The sequence below is a fragment of the Ammospiza nelsoni genome, chromosome 19 (assembly GCF_027579445.1).
Source record: "Ammospiza nelsoni isolate bAmmNel1 chromosome 19, bAmmNel1.pri, whole genome shotgun sequence".
Taxonomy (NCBI): Eukaryota; Metazoa; Chordata; class Aves; order Passeriformes; family Passerellidae; genus Ammospiza; species Ammospiza nelsoni.
This window is the reverse complement of record NC_080651.1, coordinates 6,972,867-6,992,376: the sequence shown is the minus strand read 5'-3', so window position 1 is coordinate 6,992,376 and position 19,510 is coordinate 6,972,867. Positions and strand designations below refer to the sequence as shown.

The window sequence follows — 19,510 nt, the reverse complement described above, 5'->3', positions numbered from 1 at the left end:
CACCAAAAGCTTTGAGTCAGTTTTTAACAAGTCCTTTACACTTTAAAGGCTAAGCCACCACTGCTGTCACACTCTGAGAGGTGTCAGAGAAAGGAAAATATGTATCAAAACAGTTGTTGTGTTTTGTTGTGAAAGCACTCCAAGCTTTTCACCCCTGCAGGTAGGTGTTTCAGCTCTGCTGTGAAGTGCTGCTCCAGGATCTGTTGATCCATCCAAGTGATGTTGCCTGATGTGGGATCTCAGCACCTCAGGATGGAGGTGCAGAGTGGCCGAGACCACCCTTGGGGGGCTCGGGAGTCCTGGAATGCTGCCAGAAGTGTCTGGTGGCTGGACTTTGATCCTACACAGGAGATGAGACCTGTATGAGGACTGGGAGGAATTCACTGGGTGAATGGTGAAGGGATAAGTTAGTTAAAGTGTAAAACACAGGGTTTAGGATTTTGGTACAGGGGGGTCTAAAGAAGTAAGATGGAGGAATTGGGGTGTGTCCTGTCCTTCTTCTTCTTCTTCTTGGCCTCCATCTTCTGTGGTGGTGGTGGCACTTTGGGATTGGTTATTACTAAAAGTGCACCGGTTAATAAGGGTAGAAGGTATTGGGGAAAAATGATAAATATTGTACACGTAACTTCAGGTATAAAGATAAGTGACCGCCCAGGGGTTTGCGGAGTGTGCCCATGGCTGACTTGCTGTGCAGACCTCTGTCGGGCTGAAAGAAAATCTTTTAGATAAACAATTAATAAACACCAAGACCGAGACAAGATCAGAAGTCTCTCCTCGTCCTTTGAAGCGTCGGCTCTTCAAGGCCATCCCTGGGCCTTTCCAGGCCACCTAAACAGCACAGAAAACCTTACAAGCCTAAACAGCCGAAAACCTTACAAGTGGCGTCCCTGAGATATCTCCGGTCGTAAATCAGCCGGGAGAAAAAAGAAATTTACAGTCTTTGAGTTCAAACTCCTAAATATGTGGGAATCTGGCAGAAAAAAAGTGGTTGCACATCCTGCAGAGTCCTGGACACTCAGGGTCCTACAGTTACAGTCTGGAGAAGGTATAATAACTTCATGGTCATGGGCTAAAGTGTGGCTAGACAGTAAAAAGTATGTGTAAAAGCCTTCAAAACCTTGTGGGGAAAAGGGTGAATTTTTGGGGGATTGATTAAGAAAGCATATCCAGTGAGAAGCCAGAAGTTGCTTAGAGATCAGAATGAGATGTTTCCATATTGTTGGGCACTCTGTGCTGCCCAAGGACTTCACCTTCAGTCAGAGTCCAGAATCTGGAACCCAGAATTGAGGGGGTATTTGTTGTAACCAGTACTGCTTTTGCTTTGGACTTGGTTTGGAGTCAGTATGTTCCTGGAGGGAGGCCAGGGATGGAATCTTTAAGCTCTTGCATTCTGAATGTAAAATGAATCTTTTGAGAATATGCAAGGAAAGCTGTTAATTAGCTCAAGTTGAAATTAATTACAGGTTGGTCTTAAATGGTCTATTTCCTCTTCTCCCAAGTGAATTTGTCTTGCAGTTTTTTCATGTAGTTTAAAAATACTGTGCATGTATTCTAAATTAAGAACTAGGATGTTGAGCTGAATTATTTAACACTTTATTTCATTTCTGTGATAGAGTTAAGACAGGTCAGGATAGCAGCTCCTGTTAAATATTAAGCAAGGCCTGTTACAGGTAGTTTAATAATTTGACTTTGTCACAGTCAAACTGCAGCTGGTTTCAGCCATCAGCAGTCAGTGAGTGTGTGAGATCAGAGCCCTGGTGGGAGCATGGCTGGAGGACAGCCTGGCATCCTTTGGGCACTGCCAAAAGAGCACAAGGCAGCAGTGAGCCATCACAATCTGAGACCAGGTCTCAGGTTCTTGGCTTTTCTCTGCACAGCTTTTGCTTAAGTTCTGCTGATTTCAGCCCAGTTCACAAAGGGTTTCAGCTTGTGGCCTTTTTTTCTAAATATCACCAATATTTAGAAGAGAAATATCACCAAAATGTGGTTTCCCATTGTAGCTAAGCTCATCCACCAAGCCAGCCTAGGGACACAGGCTGGGCCAGAGCTGTCTTGGAAAAAAGGAGGATAAATTCCTTGTCAACTCCATTTCCTTGCTGGTGGCAGCATGGCTGGGAGGACAGCCTGGCATGCTCTGGGCTCCAATGCAGCAGCACTGCCAAAGAGCACAAGGCAGCAGTGAGCCATCACAATCTGAGATCAGCTCTCAAGTTCTTGGCTTTTCTCTGCACAACTTTTGCTCAAGTCCTGCTGATTTCAGCCCAGTTGACAAAGTTTCTCAGCTTGTGGCCTTTTTCTTCTAAGGGTCAGAGAAATATCACCAAAATGTGGTTTCCCATTGTGGCTAAGCTCATCCACCAAGCCAGCCTAGGGACACAGGCTGGGCCAGAGCTGTCCTGGAAAAAAGGAGGATAAATTCCTTGTCAAGCTCATTTCCTTGCTGGTGGCAGCGTGGCTGGGAGGACAGCCTGGCATGCTCTGGGCTCCAATGCAGCAAGCAGCAGTGAGCCATCACAATCTGAGATCAGCTCTCAAGTTCTTGGCTTTTCTTTGCACAGCTTTTGCTCAAGTCCTGCTGATTTCAGCCCAGTTCACAAAGCTTTTCAGCTTGTGGTTCCTGGCCTTTGTCTTCTGAGGGGCAGAGAAATATCACCAAAATGTGGTTTCCCATTGTGGCTAAGCTGATGTACCAAGCCAGCCTAGGGTCACAGGCTGGGCCAGAGCTGTCTTGGAAAAAAGGAAGATAAATTCCTTGTCAGGCCCATTTCCTCACTGGGTGCCTTTAGGGATGCTGATGAGCCCTGTGGGATCGGGTGCTGATTTTTTTGTGCTGTGGGTGAGCTGCTGGCTGCAGGAACAGGAGTCAGCAGGGCGTCTGCCACTGGGGCTGCGCTCTGGGAGCCCTCAGCTCCCTTGGGAAATAATTAGGGATCTGCACTTTGAAAAATGCAGAAGCTGCTTGTTGTGACACTGAGTGAAGGGGCCATTAGAAACCTGATTCAGCAGCCTTCAGGTATTATTTAGCAGTGCAAAGTACTTGCAAATTGCACTTAATGGTTTGGAGTTGCGGATTCTGTGAGCTGCTTTGGCATAAAGGGGGCTCTATCCTTGCTTCAGAAAAATGAAAATTAAAAATTTCAACGTTGTATGCTGGAACAATCACATGTGAATGGACTGGCTGCCTGTCTTGCTTTATATTTTTTATGTATAAAACTTAACATTTCTATCTTGGATAGAAATTTCTAGCATTTTCTATCTTGGATTTCTCCTGGGTTTTGCTTTATTATAATTAGTTTTGGGTTCTATATATATGCAAATTTGAAAATAAAAATATCCCTGGACTACCAGCTTTAACTCTGGCAGAGGGGTTGTGGGAGGGAGCAAAGAGAAGCGACTCTTGCATTAACAATGAATTTTTGTTTAAACTGTTTTAATTCTCAATGATACATGTTTGGGCTCTCTTAAATTACTGTTTCAAGGTTTTGTCATGGTCAGATTGATGAATTTAAATATCTAAATCTGTGGGGTTATGGATTACTGGATAATTACAGCTGCCTTCATTTTGTTGGTATTTATGCTCTCATAACTTGAGTGTGGATGCTTTTTGGAACATATGCAGATCAATTTGTGCAGGAGTTGAAAGCTCACTGCAAACCTCACCATCTCAGCCTGTCTGATAACTTTCTGCTGTAGTATTAGATCATATCAGTGTGACAATAATAGATCTCATTTTGTGAAAATGAGTATTTCCCTGGTGATGGTCAGGGTGGCAACGTGCCATTGAGAGTTGTTTATGCCACAGCAGAAGGGAGCAGCTTCCTGATGAGAGCACTTCCTTTCTTGTGTGCATTGTGTGCCTTCATTTAGTGTAAAATTCAAATGCCACAGACACTGGGTCCAGTTCAGGCATAGCAAGCAGCAGGAGCCTTTCCAGAGGATGTTTTTTTCAGGTTATTTCATTCAATGTGTGAATTATACTGTATAATTTGCAAAACTGTCTTTGCTGTGCAATTCATTGGCTTGTAGATAAGTTCTTCATTACTGAATTCAAGGCACTATGAAATTACTTCTTTCTATTGAAGTGTTTCATGGTGTGTGTGGTGCAGCCACCGAAGTTGTAATGAACAAGATTTAAAGCAATTTCACTTAAACTTGTTTGTCTGTTTTGACTAAACCAATTCATGCTTTTGTTTGCCTTTCTTTGCTGTAAAGGAGGGTGAAAGAACTGATTGTCTGTAATCTCTGACATTTATTTTCTTTTTAGAGAAGAATCAAATGACTCTTGACTGTTTGTTTTTATTATTATTATTATTGGCTTATCTTTTGAAGCTAGGTCATGTTTTCTGTCTGTGTTTTTTTTTGGGGTGTAGAAGCTGTACCATGGCAGTGATGGATCTTGCACTGGTATTACCTGGTTATTGAGATATCTGGATGATGAATTTGGATTTTTATTCTGTGTCTTAATTGAGGAGCACAGGTCTGGATTGCACCATGAGGCCTCTCTAGTGCTGCCTTTCAGGCAGTGGCCAAGGGCAGTATCTGCCTGCAGGGGAGAAGATAGGAATGAGATAAACATATGGTAACACTCTCTTAGGATACTCTCTCATCCTCCAGCAATGTGTCTTGACAGCCCTTCTGGTCCAGAATGTGCCATTGTCAGGAATAACATCTCATGTGCTTGGTTTCTTGTGCTCCCAATCCTTTCTGGAGCCCAGTGAGCTCTGTGCTGACACCTCCAGCAGGAGCTGCTGTTCCATGACACTGTCAAGAGATGGATCCTTTCCCTGGAGCCTGGCAGAGCCTCACACCTCCTGCTCCTGTGGCAGCACAGGCAGCCCAGCCTGGCTCAGCCCTCCCAGATCTGCCAGGTGCCTCCCTCAGGCCATAAATTACTCATTTGCATGGTGCTGCTCTCAGTTAGTTCAGTAGTTTATGATTTCACATGAGGAATTGCTGCTTGTACTTTTGGTTTTCCACCATCAGTTTTTTTTACCTTTTTGAGGGTCTTCTGATACATCAGACATGATGGAAGGTATTTTTATTACATTTCCTAGCTTGAGATAAATAGTGTGCAAACTCCTGACCCTATCATGCTGCGTTTTGCTGGCATTCCATTGACTTAAAACTTATTAATTTGTTTGCTTAACATAATATGGCTGCTCTCTGCCTGGCAGTTGATATTTTAGTGATCCAAAAGCCAAACCAAGGTGTTGTTATTTATGTATTTATTTAATTTTGTGTTCTCCTGCTGCAGCTCACTGCCCTGACAGTATTGGAAGAGGGAAATCACTGGTGCAGGGCTTAGAAGCCAATTGCCTCTGGGCCAAATGAAAACCTGGTGGGTGAAGTCTGAGGCAATGAAGTCAAACCTGTTCCACTGAACCTTCATGGAGGGGAGGGGAAAGTCTGGAGAGTTTTTTCCTTGTGCTGGTACAAGTCTTTAACCTCTCAGGCAATGCTTTAATGAGGAATTCTGCACCCACACTGTAGCAGTGCTGTAGTCATCCTGTCCTCCTCCACTCATAAATTAGATTTTGTCTGTACAGTAATAATTTTATTTAAAATAGCCTAACATATTCCAGATGTTAAACACGTTGTAACAGACCTTCTTATTGAAAGTGTCTGTGATTCTAAGACCAAACAAGTGACGAATATTAATTATAGGACTCATAAAAGTGAGGCTTAAACGTGGTACAATAGAGCAGCAAGGAATATTTGACTGTTCTAAAAATAGATCCTCAGTGGACACAGTGAGATTGCAGCTGAATTGTAAAAAACTGACTGCAGAGGAACCAAACACACAATTTTGTTAACTGGAAAAGAAAAGGGGAAGCCAAGCACCAAATTCTGCTTTCAGTGTGACAATACCCCGTGCCTGTGAAATGCCTGTTGGCAACACAGAGCAGTGCTTGTGATTGTTCAGCTGCTGTAGGACAAGGAATGGTAATTAAAGAAACGGTAGGACACGCTTAATGATTTACAGTTGTTTTTATGTGTGTCTCTTAAAAAATTCACAGGGAGATATGTTCCTGTGTTATGTAAAGGGCTGTGCATTGCCAGCGTTGCAGAGAATTAGGAAGTGCTTGGGAATAGCTCCCATTCCTCAGTAATCACGTGTGAGGCTTTCCTGGCCTGTGGCCAGCCTTTGCTGTGATGCTCTTTTGGAGGTCAGCCTCCTCTCCAGAGAGCTTTAACCTTCAGCCAAAACAGTCGTGTCCTGTGCAGTTGGGGTCAGAAGCCAAGTTTCCTCTCGGAGGAGCTCCTGAGGTTGGCTTTAATTGCAGGGCACATTCTGTCACACAAAGTGCTGTGCCCAGGGCTACGCGGCTTCTGGGCCAGGCTGATTTCCATCTGTCTCGCTGGGAACACGGGCAGGGCAGGCATTTTTCTCTGAATATACAATAATGTTGCAAATGTATTTAATACAAACGGGTTCCAGTGACACTGCAGGTCCATCTGGGATTGCCGTGGCCCCCACGAGGCCAGGTAAGATCTGTGTGGGGTGAAGAGCAGCTTGGAGCTGTGAAGTCTGTCCTCGGTGTTCCACCTTCAGTCTAGACCAGAGCAATGCCAGTTGTTTTCTAACCAGCAATTTGATCTTGGGCTCTCAGTCATAAGCCAGCCTAACCTGAATGGTCAGGCTTTGCCAGCTTACTCCAAAGGAAAGGAAGATGAAAATTATTTTATTTGCATTCAGCGTGGTTGTTGGGCTTTCTGTCGTTAACCTTTTGTTTTTCTTGAGGAAGGAGTGATTATTGCCCAACTTCTCTATTCCAGCTTCTCATTTTAGAGGTTTGTGTTTCAGGATTGTGCAGAGGCTGCAGTTGAAGTTTGTCTTGCTCACTCTTCAGTGAGGGGCACTTGGGCACTTTGGGCTCTCTGGACTTCCAAAGGGAGGAGGAGGAGAATTAAGAATTCTCTTGTGTGTGCCTGGAAGGGTAAGCAGGTGTAACCCAAATTCCTGCACAGGCTATCCACTTTCTCCTCTGTCCTGCCCTCACATTAAGGTGTCTTCTGAAGATGGACATTTAGGTTCCCATACAAGAATCAATTATTACACAATTCCACCTGTGCAAATTTATTTAAGCAAACCACAGATGACTCAGATTTGTTTTAGAATAACCACTCTTCAAATTAAAGTCATGTTGAGGCATGTCTGTGGTTACTGAAGATCATCTTTGACAGACAGAAGATGGAATGTTAACCCTTTTCTTGAGGTTGCATCCTTTATCCCCAATTTGTTCTACCTGCTAAATTGGTGTACCTTTAGCCATCAAAACTTCAAATAAAATTGCATTAAATCATCAAAAGTTTAATTTTTATCTGGAAGGAGAGGGAATCTGTGTGTAGCAGAATGGTTTTCAGGTAGTCATGAGCCAGTCCCCTTCCAGTGTCACTCCATGCAACATGAGGCCCCTGTAATTTTGCTGGTAAAACTTCCCTGAGCACTTTTCTGAAATGAAAATGCCCAGATTGAATGGGAAGGGAGCACTGAGGGGGATAGAGTAGGAAGAGCCTGCATGGGTGGCTTGACTGGTCCCAGCCCTGATGAGGATTGAGGTTTCTGTGTCTGGCTGTTTCCTTCTGCTGCAGAATGAGGTTCTTTGCTTGCTCTGCTGAGTTGGTGACCACAGCTGAATAACTCAGCAGTGAACTACCAGTAAAATTCCACTTACCTAGAACAGAACTTCTTCTGAATCTCCTGCTTTATTTATAAGGCCTAAATTATTTTAATGAAATATTAAAGCATTAAAATAACTTTAGGCATGCTTGAAAACCCTGAACACTAAGATTCTTCAGCTCTGTAGCCAACACATTTATGCTGCCATACAGAGGAAATTTGTGCAGACCTTCCTGTTCCCCAGAAACTCCTTTTTTAGCTTCTATTCCCTTCCTTGCTTTTGGTTTTGGGCAGTGTTAAGTGAATCTATGCTATTTTTAGTATAACTCCGATTTGTCAAGAATGCTTAATGAACATATGTTGTCAAGTATTTCCTTGGACAGGCTGGGAGTTTTACTGATATTTAGTTGCAGGTGCTGTCTAAATGGAGCATTTTTTCAATCAGCTTCCTCTGAAATCCTTTTGATTTCTGGTTTTTGTGCTGGTAGAAAAACAAGCACTTCTTTGCTTCACATTTACTTTGCAGAGAACATAATCTAAAATTCTGAAATGTGTGTAAACTTTTAAATCACTACAAGAAAATGTGCTTTCCCCCCCTGAAATTGTTACTATCTTTTTGATAGTAGGCAGGGTTTGATGTCTGCTGTAACTTAACAGCAGTAGAAAATCAGTTCTAAATCCTTTCCTGGAAGTGATACTAATATGCATAATCCCATCTAGTTGATTCTTAGCCTGAATTTCTCCAAAACATTCTGTGCAACAGCTACCAGAGGTGAATTTGTTGCTGTGTCCTGTGATTGACAACTGAGCTCATGTCCCAAAGCCCTCATGGTTTGGGGTCATGTTTGGTGCAGTAAGAATGTTTTGCTTTCAGTAGGAATCCTGCTGCTTTCTCTGTGTGATGACCTCAAAGGAAAGAAGTTTAAACACAAGCAAGACAAACTAAAATGGGCACCAAATTTTGGGAAGATGGTGTGGATGCTGTGCTGAGTTTCCTTGGAGGTCTGTCCATTTCAGTGACATTTTGCAGTGACCTGGAGGATGCTATGGGCAGTGTGGTGTTTTCAGGGCAGTGCTGGGTTAAGGGTTGGACTCAATGGTTTTAAAGTCTTTTCCAGCCAGAATGAGTTTATGATTCCAAGTGCATTCCACCTCAAAGCCAGGTTACAAGAACTGGCCTGCTGGGTTGCCTTTAGAGCTGTTTAAAATGCCAAGCTATGCATTTGGTCTGGATTTGGAATGTAATTAAAGCCAATAAGTGATCAACACAGTAACCATGGAAATGCTGCCTGAACCACAGAGAGGAACAGAAATGCCAGTAATTGTGTGTTGGTGCAGTTGCTTTCACTTGGAAGTGCTTTGTAGCAGATTAACACATGAAAAGTCCTGCTATCAGAAATCCAAGGTGGTGTGTGATGTGTAAGCAGCACTCTGAGCTGCAGTTTCCTTTATAACACCATTTCAGTGATATTCCATGATTTTTGTGATTGGCTGTGTGTATCAGCTATGGTTTTGCCTGACATTTAACATGAAGCTGTTCCTTTTGCACTGCAGAGGAATTGGGAGAGATAAAATAGGTGTGAAGTAGCCTGGATTGTGTCTCAGAGCTGTGTGGAGATAAAGCTCTGTTCTCAAAGGTTGTTTTGCTTCCCCATGCACATCCCTGGTGTTCTGGATGAGTGGTGCTAAGTGCTGTTTGAAGCCAGGAACCCAGAAAAAATTGTCTCTACATTTTTATGGCCTCAGAGTAACTCAGTGGAGCCAAAGCACAAGGAGAACTTCTGTGCTGTTTCCTGTCTCCATAGAGATTTTTAATTTACTGAATCAAAGCCCTTCATGCAAGATCACAAAGCAGTTATTGAATTTGAGTTTAGTCTGTATACTGGGTTATTTTGTAGTGGTTATGGGCAATGTCCTCATTGTTTTCAGGAATTTGCAGAATGGATGTGAAGCTGGGAGGTTTCTTGCTGTGTTTTTCTAGGATTTGAGCAGCAAATTGCCTGCTTGGCACGTGGGTAGGACTGTTAACCTCTTTGGTAGAACAAATAGATATTGTTTGTCCTGTGGTGACATCCACTGAAGACAGGATCACTTTAACAGGTAGAGTCTATTTGAAATGTGCAAGAAACTTAACTGGGTATTTACTTAACTTGAAAGTACTGTGGGCTTCTAATACAGCTTCTAGTATGTAAAAATGGACAGAGCAGTCTTACCCTCTCCTTTTTATAGGAAGTAATAAAATCTGAGGCTTTATATAGTTAAGCTAGGGGTGAATTTAAATGTGTTGGAATAAATCTGTTCATCCTTTCTTCCTCTTTCTTTATGGACATTCACAAGGCACAAGTGAGTTGTTCATAGCAGTGTAGAGCCTGAAATCCTTTCCAGTGAAACTTGACTAAATCAAGAGAAGCCCTTAAACAAGTATAGGCACCAAGAGAAGATGAGGACAAGTAGAGATGATGCTTTTCTGGACACTTAATAAAACCTTTTCTTCCATGCAGGACTCTTGAGTGCCAGAGGAGCTGTTGAGGGCAAGAATTAATGGCTTTGGTAAATGCCAGGAAAAGAAATGTTTTCTTATTCACCTCATTTTCCTCAACTGCTTTCATGGTGAATTTCTCAGGAATTTCATTTCCATTCCACAGAAGGAGAGGTGAGCTGGGGAAGCTCAATTTGGTGGCTGCTAAGCCAGTTATTCTTTCAGATGCTTTCTTGAGACAAGGATACTGAAAAGTCCTTGTAGCATTTCATGATTGAGCAAGGCCCAAGGAAGCCCTGGTGGTGTTAATGAAAAGGTTTTGCAATGCCCTTCAGTGTTGGGTGTAAGAACAGCTTGGAGCACAGATTATTTAACATCTGTGGGTGTTGGAAGCCCAGGGAGTGCCCACAGACTGTGCAGGGTTCTGTAATGCCTGGGAGGTCAGGGCTCGTTCAGTGTGGGAAATCTCCCTGGATCTTCTGAGGAGAAGAGATGCAAACCTGGGCTGTAAATTTGAGCACCACTTCAGTGCAGTGGCATAAATACAGCGTTTGAAGAATCTGAATATCATGCTGCAGTAAGTTTTTGAACCATTGACAATTTCTCTTCCCAGATACTCAACCTGAAAGCTCTGATCTCTGCCTTGGAGAACATCCAAGGTTGTTTTCAAAGATTGCTTCTCTTGCTGTTTGAGAAATAATTAACCTTCAATTACAACTCATGAACAACATCTGTGCAAAGTAGGTTCTTGTTAGTACTTGTCTGATTTGTATAATAATGTTTGTTGGTGTATTAAAAAAAAAAAAAAAGACAAACCCCTAAACTTCAAAAACAAAAAAGCCATTGTAATTGTAGTCCAAGGATTTGATGCATCATTATATAAAACTTTTACAGCGTTCTTGATGAAAATTTTTACTAACTCCATTGTTTATGAACTTTAAGGTAGGAATGCACTCTGCAAAGCAGAAGGAGCTGGGCCATTTTACCAATTACTTGGGAATGCTTTGCTTTGGAAGACTGGATATGAACAGTGCTGTAAACTTACACTCTTAATGCACTAAAGATCATTTAATTAGAAAGTTCCAGGTCACTTCTTACACTCATGTAGTAAACAGGAACTCTTTAGCCTCTAAAACGGAGCAGAATGTTTGTCTTACTGATATTGACTTGTCCTATTGATTTTTTGGTGTAACTTACACAAGGGTTATTTATTTTATCTTGGGTACACTTAATAGGCATCATTAATACTGAGATGGCCAAATTTCATTGTACCAGGGAACGGAACAGAGGGTGAAGACAATCTATTGTGTGTTTGAATGACTTGTGCCATTCCAGGGTAAAATGGACTTTTTTGGGACTATAATGGAGGGAGGATACAAGAGGAGCAAAGTAAAATCAGCTCAGGATGCAGTTGTAGGAAAGTGTGATGGGGAGAAAGGAGAATTGTGCAGTTTTTTTCCTGTAGCTTAGAGTAAGGGTCCGCTCTCATTTGCCAGGAGAATGTCAGCTCTCATTTTGGGAATCCTTTGGGATTCATCCCAGCCGTGCCCAGATCTGCCTGCAGAGCCAGCTCTGCTCCTCACACCCTGCCCAAGGACAGCTCTGCTTGGAAAGGCAGGATTTTCCTCTCTTCTGTGGAATTCTGCTCTGCATGGAGTGGAAGAGCTTTTTCCTGTTGTAAAATGAATGCATTTAAACAAAGGTATATTTGAATGTGGGGCATTGGGATTTAGTTTCCCTTTTAACAAACCAAGATGAATCAGAGCTTTCCTTTTTAATGAATGCTTGCTGCCTGCTTCATCTGTCTTCATCCTTAAAATCTCTGCAGTAGCTCTCCTTCAGGTGAAGAGTTATAATTTTTAATTCAAATTGCTTCCACACAAAGTATTTCCTGATGTACTTTCTAATTACTTACTCCAGTTCAGTGATAAATTGTTAAGCAAACATTTTGTTTGTTGATCTTGCTCTGGTAGCCAGCAGGTTCACCATTGGTGAATCTTGCTGGAAAAGCTACAGTGTATTTGTTCTAATTCTACTTGAACACTATTTTAAAGTAGAAATTGCAATGGAAGGCTTAAATTCTTTTTTTTTTTTTCCCTTTTAAAGTAAGTCATAGTGTTCTTTACACTCTGGTCATGTCTTGGTGGCATAGACTGTGCTAAGATTTACAGAGAAGTCAAAGGACTGTTAAACAACCTCATATTTGTTGAGGACCAGAAATGGCACATAAAGGAAATTTTTGTTTAGAAGACACCCAACCATTCATGGACAGGTTGTCTTTAGTCCCCACAAGCCTCAGCTGTGGTCTGTAACAAAAACCTTCATCTTTTCCACAGAGAGTTCTAGAACTGGGTGCCTGCCAGGCAGCCTTTGTTTCCCAGCAATAAGAAAATAACTCCTCTCTTTGTAAATGAGAACATTTAATGAGGTGAAAACACAACAGAGAGAAAAACCACTTAAACCTCCTGAGCAAGGGCTGCTGTGGGGAGCTGCTCTGAGGGGAAGGTCCCTGCACCAAGCCAAGGGGAGCAGGGCCTGCCTGGCACCCTGAACGTGCCCTTGGAGTGTGGAGGTGTTTGAGGGTCCCCAGGATGAGGGAAGAGATGAGAGTCTTGACTCTATGTTTCAGAAGGCTGATTTATTATTTTATGATATTATATTATACTAAAAGAAAATTATATACTACACTAAGAAAGAGAAAGGAGACATCAGAAGGCTTGAAAAGAATGAATAATAAAATCTTGTGACTGACCATAGTCTGACACAGTTGGACCATGATTGGAATTCACATGGAACCAATCAAAGATACATCTGTTGGTAAATGTATCCACAGCCAGCAGATAGTTATTGTTTACATTTCTTTTTCTTTTCTGAGGCTTCTCAGGAGAAAAATCCTAGTGAAAGGATTTTCATAAAATATGTCAGTGACACTTGGAGGACTTTTCCCTGCAGAGCTGCCTTCCCAGGGGAGGCTCTTCCCAGAGAGCTGCCTGTGTGTTAAAGATGTTTGTGCTTCCCCAACGTGCAGTTTGCTTCACGTTCCCTCTCCCCAGTCCCTGGGAGTGTTACCTTACCCCAACCCCTATTTCTGGAGCTCTTTGAGGTGTATCCACTGTAACCATCTGCTCCCTTGCCTGCACGCCCCCGAGCTGATCTCTCCCATGTGAGCCAACATCCCTCAGAGCCACTGAGATCACTGCTTTGTTCAGGTCTCACGATTTTTGTGCTGCTTTGAACAAGTGTCATGATTTTTATACATATGTATGGGTTGTGAAGGGAATGATGGAGAGCTCTGAACAGCAGAATACAAGGCATGAAAAGTTATTTGCTGATCTGTGAGAGTTCAGCCAGAATTGTTTCTTTTCAAGTTCAGCTGCCAAGAATATGAAAGCTCTTGGTTGCCCTGCTGTGGGTTACTGCTTTTCCTATTGATCTGCAGTGCTCTAATGCAAGGGGAGGAGAGGATATAGAGATACCATCCCAAAAAACTCACTTCCTTTTCAAACCAGGACATGCAGGAATCATCAGGCTCCTGGAATGCATCCTGCCTGAGTGACCCTTCTTGTTTCTTGTGTTTGTGAATAATTCACAAATCCCACACGCTGGAAGTGGATAGGGGAGCACAGTGAACTTTGCTATGCACTTGGATTTTGGTGCCCACACATGGTCAGGCTCTGCAGGCAGAGATTAAAATTAGCACTGAGTGCTGCAGATGAGATTGGGCTGCCAGGATGAATCTGTTCATGGCTTCTCTTGAGGTGCCCCTGGAGAATGTGCTGCTGCTCTTGGAATATTGCTCAGCCAGGAATTTTGGACAGAAAGCATCAAAAAGAAAAAAAAAATCTTAACAGCTTGATTCATGCCATTGAGCTGTTAAAGCACTCAATATGCTTAATTTCCTAAATGGTAATTGAAATTCCTCTGTATTTCACCAGGTTAGAATTTCTGTTTGGAGGATTCACCTACTAGAGCAGCACAGCATAAGATTACTTGGAATATTTTTTTCCTCTTTTAGTTAGTTTTGAGTCATTTAATGGAAATACTAAATAATCTCTGTCCTGGAAGGCAGGAGACTGGGAATATATTAATCTGGCCAGAGAAGCTGAGTAATTTATTTGCATGGATGACTGACTCTCCCTCCTGAGGACTGAGCACATGCTGATTATCAAGGGATTTTATTAGCCCTAGGCATGGTTTGAGAAGCAAAAAAGCCAGAAATCTTTGAAAACTGGGTTGGGGGTCATACCTAAGTGCTGTTTTAAAAGTGATATTTGGAAAGGAACTTGTTATTCCTGATACTAGAATTCCAAAATCTAAGGGCTGTGGCAGCAAGTACAATTCCCTTGGCTATGAAGAACGACTGCAATGGGTTTAAAATAGTCTGACTTCTGAATTGCTTTCATGTCTTCACACTCAGCTGAAATACTAGCAAGGATAAAAGTGGTATAAATCCTGTTATTTTGACTCTACTCTGAGCATGAGTTGCTAAGGGAAGCAGTTGGAAAAGCAGCTTTATTACAGTGCTATTTTGGTTGAAATTATGCTTGTCAGTGCTCTTGCTGTTAACATGCATTAAGAAAGTTAAATTTGTGGTTCAAGCTGCTTCACCAGACTGTGTTTTTCTTGATGCACAATGCAGCTTCTAATGGATCAGGGTACACAAATGTTCCAGAGGCTGGTGGGAAATGTAAAAGTACATTATTGAGGAACTGTAGAATTGCAGGCTCAAAATCACGTTTTGTCAGATCTGTACACAGGTGTCTCAGCCACAGAAGTGTTGTGACTTCATGTCAAGCCCAGCAGCAGCTGCAGAATTTTGGGGATGAGCACATCTGTGCTCTTGACTTGTGCTCTGTGTCAGTCTCCACACACCCTGTGTGTTAAATGTGACAGTGACAGTGTCATGTCCTTGAAATGCCATTCCTGGCTGCACTTAGTGCTACAGCAGCAGCCCTTCACTCCTGCATGGAGCCCTTCAGGGTTTTCTGCAGCTGCTCATCTTTTGAGGAACTAATTGTCTTTGATTGTATCTGTGCAGTGAAATTGGAACACTGAGACAAAGGTGTGGAATATCTGATTTTATTTGTGAACAGAGACCTATCTGTCCAGGTTTTACCACAATACTGTCATACAAGGAAGGAGCAATATTTTATAATAAACTCTGCTTTATCAGCTTGCTGGAGCAACACTGCATAATGCAGTTATTTCCTGTCTGCAAAGCTGGATTTGAGACAAAATTTCTGGTTCAAAACACTTCAATAATGCAGCAAAATCCCTTCAGTTCTCTTGGAAAATAAAAGCAGTGTTTGATCTTTCTTTAATTTTCTCATGCTCCTTGAATAGCTCGGTCTTGGCCATGCATGTGCTGCTCTGACTCACGTGGCTCTTGCTGTGTTGCACCACAAATTACAGGTTTTCTTCCTGTGCTGTGTAGGTTTGTGGTGGAAGATCTGTCAGTGTCCTGTAGCCTTTAGCAGCTTTTTCCTGCCCACTCTGCACTGTGAAAGTGCAGTTTGTCCCTCATGGAAGGCACAGCTGTGCTTGAATCAGATTGAGTATTTTGACATGGTTTGCTCTGATCACCTTTTATTCAAACTGGGCTGTACTGGGAAATGGTGCATTACAAGGATGTGTTGGCAGTGAGGCATAAAGAAATAAAATCTGATTTAAGAGCCCAGTAAATTTGACTGAACAGTTTTCTGTGTCTACTTTCTATAGAGAGAAAGAATCCTGAGTTGCTGTTAATCTCTTGGAAACCTTCACGATTTTTTTTTTTTTGCTTTTCTATGAGCATTCAGCCTGCCAGCTTTTGGCAGATAATTATTTCATTCTCTTCTGAATTGAACACATTCAATTCAGTCTTGCCATTTAAAACAACATATTCTTTTTGGGCATTTTTTTGTTCACAGTTCAGGGGCAGGTAATGCTCTGAATTGCAAACATTCACAGGGCAAACATGAAGTGTTTGGAGGACTGAAATGAGAAAAGTGTCAGTATGTGCAATGAAGGAGACTTGCAAAGGCTTTTGCATAAAGGGGGCTGTTCAGATGGGGGAAAACTCCTCATCCAAAGGTAAAAAAGACTGAAAAAAGTGAGAAAAAGATACCTGCCTGTTAGATACCTACCTATTAGGTACCTACTGCCCTTGTCCTGTCTATAAAAGAATTGTAACATAAGGTCCTTAAAATAAAAGCTTTAAATGAAGCAATCTGAAACTGAGAAATGCTTCTAAATTCTGCTTCTTCTAGACATGTTTTCTTTTTCTGATTTCAACTACAGTCATTGCAGTTAAAAGGGGGATTAATTTATGAAGAATGCTGAGACTTTTTCAGGGAGAGGGCTGAGATACTCATGAGCAACTAAAATGTGCAGCCTTCTGTCCAGAACAAGAGTCTTGTAAAAGAAATAAACTGCTTTGCCATCCCAACAGTGCTGAATATTGTGTTCCAGCACCAATGCTCTGTCCCTGCTGTTGTGCCCCCATGTCTGAGCCCAGGAATGATTGCTGTCCTTCAGTCAGGCCCAGCAGCTGTGCACAGATGGGCTTGGAGCAGGGACTGTGTGTGACCCCTTCCCTGGCTCCACTTCTCTGCCTTACACAGCAGCTTTATGAACTTGGGACAGTCATGCCGCAAAAATGGTTTAAAAATATGCACAAAGGGGAAAAAAGCTGATGCTGTTTTAGTGCCTTACACCACTGTCACCATAGAAACACTGCCTTCAAACTAGGTTTGAACACTGGTAATAAACTGAAGTATTTTAATTGTTCTAAAGGGAGAATTAAGAGATCTTTTCTGTTCCAGCCCCACCATTGCATACTTTGTGCAGCTGCTGCTTGTTTTGTTCCCCACCCTCTCCCTCTTGGTGCTGCAGCCCAGCTGTTGTCAGAGTAGTTGAAATCATCTAAAAGGACAGAGTGGATATTTACCTCTTTTAAAGATTTGTTTCATGATGCTCTCTCAGATTTACTTTATCTAAGCTTTCTTCTGCATTGGGGCATCTTGCAAAATCCTACCTCTTCATCAAAGCCAATGAGATTCTGACAGTAGCAAAAATGAAGGGAAAGCAAGCTAAAGAATTAGTTGCTTCACTGGTACCCCATGAGGAGAAAAAAAAAGCCAAAGAGAAGCAGAGATACATCAGAGAGTGTGAAAGAAAAAGAAAAAAATAAGAGCTCTCTTGTATTCTCCAGCCACAGTGGTTTTAAAATCAAAATTCAACAAGTTTACCAGTGGGGATAACGCCCATTTTCCTCTTATTTGTTTTACTGATCCCAAATCCTTAACTCTCCTGTCTGATATAATATCATCTTCTCTCTGTGTCAAGTATTTAAGGGATGAAGATATTTACATTACTGTGGTTTTTAACCAAAATCAAAGCTGTTGCTAGCTCTGCATTATTACAAGAAGTTTTACATTTTCACAAGTGTGAAATGAGCTCATTGTATTAGACTGACTGTTGTTGGACAAAACTGGGAACTGATAAACTGCAGTGAAATCATTAGGAACACTCTGTGCCCAGGGAACTTGAGAGCTCCATTAGCTTAAGAAATAGCTTTTGAAATGTTTTTATTAGACCTTGGGGAGCTGTATGAAATCCCTCTAGACAGCTTGGTGAAACACCGGTAATTAGTAAGTGGGTTTTTTTAATGCAAGACATAATTGTTTTGTCTTGTGGTATTTTAAGACTGGAGGGTCTGATTTTCCTGTTATCAAGGGGGTTGTCATGGTACAGAATGAATAACTTCCTTTCCAGAGGGAGGGGAGGAATGGGTTATTTTGTGTGGTTTAAAAACTGCTTACTGGCAAGGAACATATTAATAACTGGATGGTTTGGAATGCACTGTGACCCTTTCAGCTGTCATGTGGGTTCAGGAAGGTTCCACGGAAGCTCTGAAGGGCACTGAGCCTCCAAATGCTGGAGGAGCTGTGCACACCCTCAGGAATTAATGGTGATGATTGTTTGTTCTCTTTCCATCGTGACAGGCATATGAAAGGAGGTTTCCTACGTGCCCTCTGATCCCCATGTTTGTAGCCAGTGACACAGTAAACGAGTACAAGAGTGAGGATGAGGCCATCCACGTGATCGAGCGGCGCTGCAAGCTGGACATCGATGCACCACGGCTGCTGAAAAAGGTGAGGAGCTCTGAAGGGCCTGCTTTGTGCTTCTGGATGTCCCTTCACCTGAATGCTGTGCTGGCTTGGTTTTACAGACAGGTGTCTGCTAAGGGAAGGCAGGAACCGCCCTTGAAATGGAAAATATAAACCCTCTCCCTCTGAATTATTATAATTTGAAATTAAGGGGCTCTCAGGCAAAGATATGGGAATAGGAATAACAGTTCTGTACCAGAAAAACTAAAAATACAAATGTAATAGTACAAACAAAAAAAAAAAAAACTAACTGAGAATAGGAGCTGTGACCCCCTGTGTGTCAGGGGGTGTCCCAGCCCCATCCCATGGGGGCTCAGCCCTCCTGCAGTGCCAGCTGTGGCTCTGCTGCAGCAGGGATCCTGCACAAGGGGGGAGTTTTCCTCTGCAGCTCCAGGGCTGCTGCAGATGGGCCTGGGCTCCCTCTGGCCACGCAGGGCAGCAGAAAGCTGCTCCTCTGGCAATGCAGGGGGCAAAGGCTGCTGTGCTGTGCCAGGCTCAGATTGGATCCAGGTAGGAATGCTTGGCTCCTCCCCTGGGCGGAGCATCTCCCCATGGGATGCTGGGATTGGATCAGCCCTGCAGGGACACTCAGTGGCCATGGAGAGCAGAGATCTCCTGGAGGGAGGGTTGGCTGTGGGGGAGAGAAAGGAAAAACTGCCCAAAGGACAGCAGAGAACTGCCCCAGCTCTGACAGAGAGGAGAAGAACACCCCAATCTCCAAGGTCCAACCTAAGACATGTGCCTTACCAGAATCTGTGCCTCTTCCCCAGATTGCAGGAGTGGACTATGTCTACTTTGTCCAGAAGAATTCTCTGAACAGGAGAGAAAGAACTCTGCACATAGAAGCCTACAATGAAACCTTCTCCAACAGAGTCATCATCAACGAGCACTGCTCCTACACAGTGAGTAACACCAGGCCCTTGCTGGGGATGCAGATGAGCCAAGGCACTGTTCAGATCTCAGGATTCAGAGCTTGGGTTTTTCCTGGCTTTTGCCTTGCAAGAAAAAATAACCAACATGTTATTTGAAATGAATTTGTAGAGAATGTACACGTCTGTGTGCAAACCTTGAGATAAGAAATGCTGACTTAGAAATGCCATGGAATAAGACAGACATTGTTGAGAGAGAAATGGAACTAGAAACAAGTTTCAAAAGGTGGCCTTGCAAGAAAGACTGATACTGTGGAGAAATAGAACTATGAAAGATGCATTGTAGTAGGACTCACAAAGGGTAATTTTAGATTGGCTGTAAAGCATTTAC

At 42.7% G+C, this 19,510-nt stretch overlaps 1 protein-coding gene across 1 annotated transcript in view; it reads left to right on the top strand.

Moving 5' to 3' along the window:
- The window catches only part of SEC14L1 (SEC14 like lipid binding 1), a 44,671-nt gene that overhangs the window by 7,240 nt on the left and 17,921 nt on the right, over positions 1 to 19,510 (top strand). The window contains exons 3-4 of the mRNA XM_059485582.1: positions 18,086 to 18,235; positions 19,021 to 19,152. Of these exons, the coding sequence (XP_059341565.1) occupies positions 18,086 to 18,235; positions 19,021 to 19,152 (282 nt within the window). The remainder of the gene's footprint in view (positions 1 to 18,085; positions 18,236 to 19,020; positions 19,153 to 19,510) is intronic.